At 42.0% G+C, this 10,257-nt stretch overlaps 1 protein-coding gene across 1 annotated transcript; it reads left to right on the top strand.

Annotated features, from left to right (window-relative positions):
• The first annotated feature begins 9,279 nt into the window (after positions 1 to 9,279).
• LOC137634873 (uncharacterized protein B0403.1-like) lies at positions 9,280 to 9,903 on the top strand. Its single transcript, XM_068367423.1, has one exon. The coding sequence runs from the start codon at positions 9,280 to 9,282 to the stop codon at positions 9,901 to 9,903; it is 624 nt and encodes a 207-aa protein (XP_068223524.1).
• The last annotated feature ends 354 nt before the right edge of the window (positions 9,904 to 10,257 follow it).

A 10,257-nucleotide genomic window follows, 5' to 3' on the forward strand; every position in this document is an offset into this window, starting at 1 on the left:
TAAAGCATGCCTTGTGGATGATAAGCGAGTATAAATTTGCTACGAGATTGAAGAGTTGGCATTAAAAATTAAGTATTGCGAGTTTTTATAATTGAACAATAGATAAAGTTTTACTGTGTATATAAAATACCATAACGGTATTAATTTAATGGGAGTCGATGATGATTTACAAGTGTGGTTGAGATCTTATCAGTAATTGCTTGATTTTTAGATAATCAACATTATTATGTAATAACTATTATTCAGAGCTTATATTTAGGTTCTTAGTTTATACCTTTTAAGCATATATATAATTTTTAGTCTTTTTCTTTACCTTCATTCCCAGTTCCTTTCTTCTATCTTGCTATTCAGTCTATCAACTTTTACTTCATTGTGTAACTGCTGCCCAACTCCGTATCTTTTTTATTCTAAATGGCCTCACCCGTTCCATTACCAGGCCATAACCACATTCTGTAAATCGAATAATATCAAATCGGTATTAACAAGTCAAATTTGGGGTTTCACAAACCATGATTTTTGTTCCCAACATGTGTGAATTTGATGATTGTAAAATAGTTACAGGTTATTTTAAAAGTATACTTTGGAAAGGATTCAGCGTCAGAATCATAGTAATTTTTTTAGAAGTTTCGCAAGTTTTCTGTATTATTTTCTAAGATCTGTTTATAAGGATTACCATATAAAACTGATAGTCATAGAGTTATCACTGAACATTTAAAGGAATACAAATCACCGTGCAACATTAAAAAAAAAATTAACTATTTAAGTTTAGTTTATCCAATTCAAACGTTTAATTAGATATACTGTAGCTTCGTATAATTTTGCCTTTTTCTATCATACGTTTTGTAATCGTCCCTCGGTCATTTTTTCTTCTCATAGAATTGCTTCTGCCTCCCCGAGTTGATATGTTTATGAGCAACAACAAATAAAAACTATAAATTAACGTTGGACGTTGCTTAGCCGATTTTCACATCCTTTCCATTCCTATAACTTTCGTCGTGAATAATACCCACGCCTGAAAAATATCCAAATGATATATACCAAATCTTATGCAAAATGCAAACGTGAATCGTGATTTATGATCAACTATAAATCTCTGAAACAGTGGGAGGTACAGTATGGGAATGACATAAACATTCTCCGAATTTAAGTTTATGAAGTCTCAAATATAACCCTTTATTTTTTTATTGCAAATTTTTATTATGATTTTACTCTGAGTTGAATAGCATTTAGTTATAAACAATGTACCTAAAGACTATAACTACATTTTAGGTATCTTCTAATGAATAATATTTTTATGTCACACATTTTCCTAACATTTAATCTTTATTGAACAGTCTTTCACTTCGTTTATTTTAATTATTTTTTATGAATTAATTTTAGCTGCGTTAATGAGCCTTGAATCACATGACTATTTTGTGAGTTAATCCCATCACTAAACGGGTCCTAGACTCCTATTTGTGCGACTCAATATTCCTCCTCCAGACTCCTTCAGCCATCCTTCTCTCTTGCTCTCTCAGGCAAATTTAGCCCTGTTGAGCCCAAGTTCTTTCTTAAGATTTAAATGTGTCGGGTTTTAGTTCTAGTTTCATCAGAATTGATGCACACCTGAACGTCAGCCGGGCAAGCTCAACCCTCTTGTGGTTCCCAAGCACAGCAGTGGCCTCCCCAGTAAATAGCTTAAACTCACGGCCCCCGGCGGGGATCGATGTGCTGCCATGTGAATTCTTGGCGAACCCGTTGGTAGTTAATTCCTCATCCATTAAGTCCGATGTCCTACATTCGTTCCCTGTAAAGAAGTAAAACCTCGGTGAATTGTCATATTTAACCGTTAAAATGTTTTTTATTTATGTTTTTACTTTAAAGTTTTGTTCTAGTTGTAACACCATCGTGTGTTTTGTTAAACTATATATTTAATAACTGACAAAATGTCTTTGAGTAAAGTAATAATTGAATATTTTTTAAGTGACAAGTGTGTGTGCATTATTAAGGTGCGTGTACGGGCACTTTCACACTTGCAGTCCTTAGGTGTTTGGTCTTTATCATTTTTGGTGGTGGGGGGGGGGGTCTTGTAGGGGGTTTAGGATATGGGATAATCTATAATCTGCAACTTTTATTTGTAAGTGTTTTGGTATAGGATGTGGGTCAAGGATAATCAGCAACTTTCATTCATTGTCAATTAGCTTTTCTTATTTTTAGAGGAGCCCTAGCCACTTTTAGGTCAAAGGAAAAGAAAGAAGGTGACGGAGGGGAGGATGCATCCTCCCCAAAAGAGCCCACTGGCTCCCGTCGTTCAGTTGGAAAGAAGGTACAGCAGTATGTCCCGATGAGTAGAAGAGCTCTGGAAGGAGTTGGGAAAGGTTTAGTTAGAGATATTGGTATAGAAGAGTAAAATGGCATAGAAGGAGTAAAAACTGTCTTAGTAGCTTGAGCGTAAGTGTTTTCGATGAGCGATAGCATGTAGTTTCAGCTTTAGTACGAGAGCTGAAAAGGAGAAACTGGTTTTAATAATTTATAGTCATTGAGACGTCTACGTGCTTTCAGATTTAATTTTTAGTGGGAGGGAGTCCTGAACTTCTATAAAGAGAGAAGAGAAATTGAAAGTGAGAGAAGAGCTAAAAAGAGGTTAAGCATGATTCAAAGTTGGGTCACTTAGTTTTCAAACTGGTGCTGGTATTACGTTATCTGGGAGGGGGGAGGGTAGCTGCGGAGAAAGGCTTAGAATGTATCAAAATTGGCAAAAATATGTTTTATGATTGCTGTCGCAGTTACAGGAATGTTTGAGTTGAAATCCACTTTTAGTAGGCTTGTTTCTGAACAATTCAATTGATAGTGCTGCAGAGGTTTATCTGTCAGTTGCTGACATTTGTTGCAGGGTCTTAACGGTCTCTGTTGTGCTGCTGGGTCCTTGTCGTTATTGATGATTTGTTAGTTGCACAGATGTCCCAGTTGCATTCTGCAAATTTTCCTTGCAAGAGGATATAGGATTGAATAAGTTGGTTGCTTCAATGTACAATTTGGCTGATCTGGAACCATAAAAGACTCGCCTTACTGAACTAGTCTTTTGCATGCTGCAAAAGGCTGACATTTGATTCTTGATGGTTTTCAGTGAGGGTTGAGGTGTGATACTGATTGTCTGGCACATTAGGGCCAACTTGACCAGTTGATCGACCTCGTCATTGCCAGTGATTCCAGTGTGACTTTGAATCCAATTCAGGATTATCTGCCTGTTGTTGCTTTGGTGAGGTAAGGCTAGATACTGTATTGCTGTGATTAGGTAGACATTTCCAATGGGTCCTTTGCTGTTGAGACCCAGAATGGCTCCTCTCGAATCAGTGTGAATTGTTGTATTTCCTCTAGGTAGAATGGCCAAGTATTCTAAGGCTTTGGCAATCGCCACTAGCTCAGTTTGCAGGGTGGAGGCGTGATTGGAAAGCCTCCAATTTTCTCTCTAGCCTGATGGAGAAAAGACTGCTGCTGCAGGAATATCTCGATCAAATGATCCATCAGTATAGTAGATGTGGGGGACTGAGATATTGCTAATTTCATTTTTGGCTGCTGCTGTGAGTTGTTCTGACGTGCAAAGAGCTTTGCTTGCTGCTGAGAGGATGGTAAAGTTGTACTGGAAGGGGTTCGGTGACCACGGGGCCGGAATGGTGTACCCATAATGCTTTCGTTGCAGTTTCTTTGCAAGTGTCTTTGGAGGATCAATCTATCCTCTCCTCCGCCAAGGGGAGGAGTCTTTAGAGTGTTGTTCAGCGGGCAGTCTCTGTCTGCTTTGATTGACTTGAATATGATACTGCAATTTCTCATGTCGATCCTACTTAAAAGGAAAATTAGATTAGTTTCGGTTCTCAACAAGAAAAGGAGGGTCCACATTGGAGAGCCGCTGATGAGTCTCATGGCTTTGTTTTGTACCACTTCGAGGGAGGCATTTTGAGTTTTTCTCAGTGAGGTGAGCGTAGGTGCTGCATAGTCGATGTGGGATCGAATTGCTTGGAGGTAAAGCAGTCTTAGGAGGCTGTTTGATACTCCTTGTTTGAGGGAGGTCATTCATTTCACGGATGAGAGGCGAATTTTTTTCTCTCTCTGAGGTGGGTTACTTCGTTGACAGGTGATAGTTTGGTTTATGATTACTTCTAGATATATGAATTGTTTCACCCATTCTATGTTTTCGCCCATGAGGGTGAAATTCGGAGAGTCTTCTGGGTATTTGGTGGCCATAGCTTTGGTGTTGATTTTTAGACCCAGGTCTTTGCATTTGGCTTGGATCAAGTGTGCCATCTGGGTGGTTTTGCATGAGTGTGCTTTCTGTGGGCAGATACATATGTCATGGGAGTATACGAAGACCTCCACTCCGTTTGGGAGGTCTTGAGTGGCAAAATTCTCCATAACGAAGTTGAAAAGATATGGGCTTAGTATGGCCCCTTAGGTGTTCCATTTTCTAGGGGGCTTAATTCCGAAGTTTTTCCTTGGAAGGTGACCCTGGCTTCTCGGTTGTGTGTGTAATTCTGAGTCCAAGCCAGTAGGTGTCCTTTCACTTTTTGCTACGAGTGTGAAGAGGATTGCTGGGGAGCTGGCTAGTTCAAAGGCTTTCTCAACGTCAAGAAAGATGACAAAGGCTTTATTGTCGTTGATTGTTGTGAGGACATCAGTTTTACATTCTTGAATGCCTATGCCTTGTCTGTAGGCATAAAGGCGAGGATTTAGTGCGCATATTTTCCGTTAGGGTCTGCTGAGTAGCATTCATTCAGCGACTTTCTCGGTGCAGCTTATCAAAGGTATGGGTAGGTAAGCATCTTGTTCTTTGGGCTTTAAGATGGGTTTCATGTCTTGTTGGTTCCATGTTATGGGTCGGAATCTTTCAGTGTGTGTTCTGTTGATTAAGTGCAAATACACCAATTTCGCGGAACTTCCCATATTCCTAACCATACTGTAAGTGATTAGGTCAGTTCTAGGGGCAGTGTCACTTCTGCCTTTTGCGAGAGCTGTGGCGAGTTCTTTCATTGTGTAGGGGTTGTCGCAGTTCCTGATTAGCAGCAGAGTTTTCTGTCTATTTATGGTTTGCAGAGGAAAAATTTGTGCCTTTGGCTTGGTCAGCAAAGTTATTTACAATTCTACAGTATTTGCTCCTGCTAATGGGTCTGGGTAGGTGACTCTGGGTGTACTGTTTTTTCCAGATATCTTATTAAATTACCCCATATCTTTGCTAGATGTGTGTTGTTGATTTTGTGACACCATGAGTACCATTTGTCTATTTTCACCTCCAGTGTTACTTGTAAGGAATGTTTAGTGATTTCCACGAGTAGAGTACAAGTTCATCAGTTCTGTGTCTTTGAAAGAGCTTTCTGGTTCTGTTGATTCTGGCATTAATCTCCTTGATGCGACTATTGTAGTACCAGGCATCTGCATGCTTTGTTCCTGAATACTTTTTCTGAAGCATAGATTTACTGGCGGCAGCATTGCATCGAGCTGTTTGTTGAAATCCAGTGATTGGATGATGTCATTGTGAGGGATCTTTATACTGTATATTCACGAGCCCATTCCGTCATAGATTGCTCGAATCTTACCCAGATTGCAAAGTCTGGGTTCCACCTTTTTGAGGGTGGAGGAGGAGGGCGTTATTTCTTAAGTTCGAGGTCAATTTCTATTGCAAAATGATCACTTGTGAGCTCAGGATGCAGTCGCCATTTAGCACCCCTTTGGATGGTTCTTGACAGGAAGGTGAGGTCTAAACGACCGCCCCTTAGATGGGTTGATTTTGACACAGTGTTCAGCAATATTACGTCTGGATATTCTTGCTGGAAGACGTGCCGATATCGGCCTGTCTGGTTTGTTGCCAATATTGAGTTCAGGAACGGGTGATGGTCTGGATATTCTTGCTGGAAGTTCATGCAGATATCGGCCTATCTGGTTTGTTGCCATTATTGTGAAGGGGTGATGGGCATTTAAATCCCCTGCAATGATTGTATAATCCTCAGAGGCGGCGGCAAAGAGCCCCTATGCATTGATGCCTTTGTTTGGACTGTGAGAATTGTGGCTACCAGACACACTTGAACACTGACTATCTCTGTTTCTGTCCCACATTCAATGCTTTGTACTCTTTTTGAGGGGATGCTATTCGTGATGAGTAGTTTATCCCCTCGTTGTTGAAGTTATATATGTGGTATACACGTTGTATCCTCAGAAAGAGAAGGGTGGGTTCTCACTTAATAAGGTCTCCTACAGCACAATAATGTCAGGAGATTGCACAAAGGTTTGAGATTATAGGAAGGCGAACTTTGGTCTGAGTCTGCAAAAGTTTTATTGGAGCACTTTCATTTTGGTGTTGTTGAGAGTAACTTCATTGGTGTGTGTTTGTATTAGGATCGTTCACTAGGGGCACTATGAAGAGACTAGGGTACTGAGTTCTTGGGGGCGGCACTGTTGGAGACAAAATTGTATTCGATTCTATGGGCATTGAAAAAGTTTTTATGTTAGATATTGCAGCAATAAAGGCACCCATGGGGCAAGTCAGACTCTAGGTCATTCCAATCAGTGGGGGTTGGAAACGCATGAGGCACTTCTGGCAGTTGATCTAGGGAGCCTGGGAAAATCCCGTAAGAAAAGAAAAGAAAAGTGCAACCTTTTTCACCCCAAAAGATGCCGAAGATACATGAGGTACTACACTCATGAAACAAGGGGATGCAAAGAAGGAGACAACTGGGCATATCTGCATGTCAATCTTTGCAAATCTTCAGTGGAGACTAAAAAATGCAAAGACATAAACTGCAAGCGAATGCATTTAATTGGAACCAAACGTCCTAAATCGATGCTGAAGAAGAAAACAGTGGATAACGCTGCTAATACCAACGTTCCGACTACAACGGCTAAGGATCCGACATCGAACAAGCCTAAGCCTGGAAAGAAGGAAACAAGCGCTGTCCACAAGGGTAATAAAGCTCCCTCAAAGCAAGAGAAGGAGTCTTTTTTAGGGGTGAAGACTCTCCTAGACGAAATGAAGACAACTGTTCTAGGGGACATCAAGTCCTTGAGGCTAGAGATGGATCTGTACAAGCAACAAATGGATATGCTGATGAAAGACAGGGCCCACCCAACCCCACCCAACTCTACCCTGGAACAGCCAATACCCCACTACGGTCTCTTCAAGCCAACGCCGTACGATCCCCAACAGCTGTTCCATCGGAGGCAGGACAACTTCTCGGGCCAGCCGATGTTTTTCCCACCGAACATGACTCATATTCGTCCTGCCTGCTGTTAAACATACAGTCACTGAACCCCAGCGTGAGGAGTGCGTGTAGCTGGAAGATACCTTTCCTTGAAGATGTCATCAGAAAGAAGTCAAGGACCAACTGTCTCCCATTTATAGCTCTCACGGAGTCGTGGTTAAAACCACATGTTCACGACGCTCAAATCAGCATCGAAGACTACAATATTCATCGATGCGACCGTAGCACTAGGGTTGGTGGCGGGGTTATTCTTTATACCCACTGTGATCTTCCAATCACAAATACGGAGAAGCTTGACCAAGATTCCTGCCAGCTTCTTATGTGTACATCGGAGCCTTCCAAGATGATTATCTATGTTCTGTATAGACCTCCATCAGCACCCCTTGCAGATTTCCAGGCGTGTCTCAATGCGGTACATGACTACACAGAAGGCAAAGAAGACTTTGATATTTGTTTTCTAGGCGATTTTAACTTCCCAGACTTTACCTGGGATCCTCCCTTGGCACGCCCACCAAGCTCATCCACTGATCTCTTAGAGAAGTTTATGAACAACCACCTTTTCAGTCAATACATCCTCCAACCCACACGTCAAGGCAACACTTTAGACCTCTTTCTCACCAACTCGGCCTCGCTTGTGACCCATGTGGATGTGAAACCTACGAGAATGTCTGATCATGATCTGATAGAGATTTACCTATCCTACAATCCATGTCAGCCAAATGTCAATGCTCCTCCGGTGTTTGACGCCGCCTCGTTCCGGGGACTTGATTTTACTAAAGCAGACTTTTCCAGCATCAGCAGTAAAGTTGAAGCTGTAGATTGGCATGATGTTCTCGAATCTAACGGTATAGATTGCTTTCCGGAAACCTTTAGGGACATGTTACTTAGTATATGTCAGGAACACTGTCCTCCCAAGCTCCCCCCTAAGCGCCAGAGATCTCACATATTGCGTCGCCTCTCCCGCAAAAAGCGTAGACTTCAAGACAGGTTAGAGAGGGCAACCGTGGACCCTTCTACTCCCTCAGAGCTAATCCAACGTCTAAACAACGAGATTGCTCTTGCCCACTACGACATCAGAGATGCAATTGCCAACGAGAGACACTTCAGAGAAGAGGTAGCTGTCGGGAAGGTCAAATCAAATCCAAAGTACTTTTATAGCTATGCTAAGAGATTTTCCCGGCAAAAACAGACCATTAGCATGCTTTTTGATGAAAGCAACAATATTTGTACTGATCCTCAGCAAATAGCCAACATATTGCAAACCCAGTTCAAATCTGTTTTCAGCAACCCAAGAGATGTCGACATTGCTGCAGCAGACTTTACACCGCCGACAATTACAGAAAGATTTGAGGACTCCCAATTACTTTTCAGTGAAGGAGATGTTATATCTGCCATTGATGACATGAAGGCAGACTCAGCCCCTGGCCCTGATGGTATCCCTTCTGTGCTGCTCAAGTCCTGTAAACATGTGTTGGCACGACCTATTTTCATCCTCTGGTCACAATCCTTTGAATCAGGTGTAGTCCCGTCCTTCTATAAGAACTCTGTTATTTGTCCACTCTACAAAAAAGGGAGTCACGCAACTGCTTCAAATTACCGACCTGTATCTCTGACCTCCCATATCATCAAGATATTTGAGCGTTTTATTAGGAAACGCCTTGTCCACCATCTTGAATCCAACAGCCTTCTATGCAGCCAACAGCATGGTTTTAGGTCGGGTCATAGCTGCTTAACCCAGCTTCTCCATCACTTTGATAACATTCTGGAAAACTTTCTTGAAGGAAACGATACCGATTGCATTTATTTGCCCTACTCATCAAGAAGCTCTCCAAGTATGGAATCCATCCGAAGATTGTAAAATGGATCGAATCATTTCTTAAGGATCGCAAACAGCAAGTTGCAGTTGAAGGCCAGTTCAGTGTTGCAGCCTTAATTTTGAGTGGAGTACCTCAAGGAACCGTTCTGGGTCCTATACTGTTTCTTATATTCATAAACGACATAACACTGTGTAGGCAACAGTGTCGTTCGTTGCTTTGCAGACGATACAAGGATTATGAGAGCAATATCAACTACTCCTGATATGGTACGCTTGCAACAGGATCTGAATACTGTTACCCAATGGTCAACTAAGAACAACATGTCATTGCATGAAGATAAGTTCGAGTTTATGAGCCATGCAGTAAATAGGAGGAATCCTTTGCTACAATTACCGTTTACTGCCGACCTATATCAGTATTCAACGTCCAAAGGCACTCTCACTCCTTCCGACCAACTGAGTGATCTTGGAGTTACTGTTACCTCGGACCTAAAGTGGACTGCTCATATCAAAGATATGGCCAACAAAGCAAGACAAAAAGCCGGATGGGTTCTCAGCGTCTTCTTTAACCGGAGTCCTACCATCATGCTAACTTTGTACAAGTCTATGGTACGCAGTCTACTAGAGTACTGTTGTCCTCTGTGGAATCCCCAAAGTGTGTCGGACATCGAAGAACTGGAAGGAGTTCAGCGGACTTTTACTGCACGAATTGCAGGGGCTCAGCATCTCAACTACTGGGAGAGACTCAAGAAACTATCCATCATGTCACTGCAACGCCGACGAGAACGGTTTATCCTGCTACACGTGGAAGATTCTCCATGGATCAGTCAGCAACGACCTGAAGATCAAGTTTGTGTCTAGACCTCGGACTGGCTTTAAAGCAGTCTTTCCTCCTCTGCAAGGGGGCGTGGCAGCCTATAACCAGTGTCTATATGACAAGTCTTTCGCTGTCATTGGCCCACGTCTCTGGAACTGCCTCCCAGTACACATTAACAAGATTGGAGAATTCGAGCCATTCAAAAGAAAACTCTCATCTTTGCTCCAGCGAATTCCTGACAAGCCTCCTGTTAAGGGGTATACATCTCCTAACACCAACTCAATCCTGGACTGGAGGATGGATTCAGCTACATTGGAGCTATGGGGCAGTCAAGATAGTTGATGACCCTGTTGCAGCGCACTAAACCGGACATAAGTGACATAAGTAAGTGAGTTAGT

The sequence above is a fragment of the Palaemon carinicauda genome, chromosome 45, assembly GCF_036898095.1.
Source record: "Palaemon carinicauda isolate YSFRI2023 chromosome 45, ASM3689809v2, whole genome shotgun sequence".
In the NCBI taxonomy this organism is placed as follows: Eukaryota; Metazoa; Arthropoda; class Malacostraca; order Decapoda; family Palaemonidae; genus Palaemon; species Palaemon carinicauda.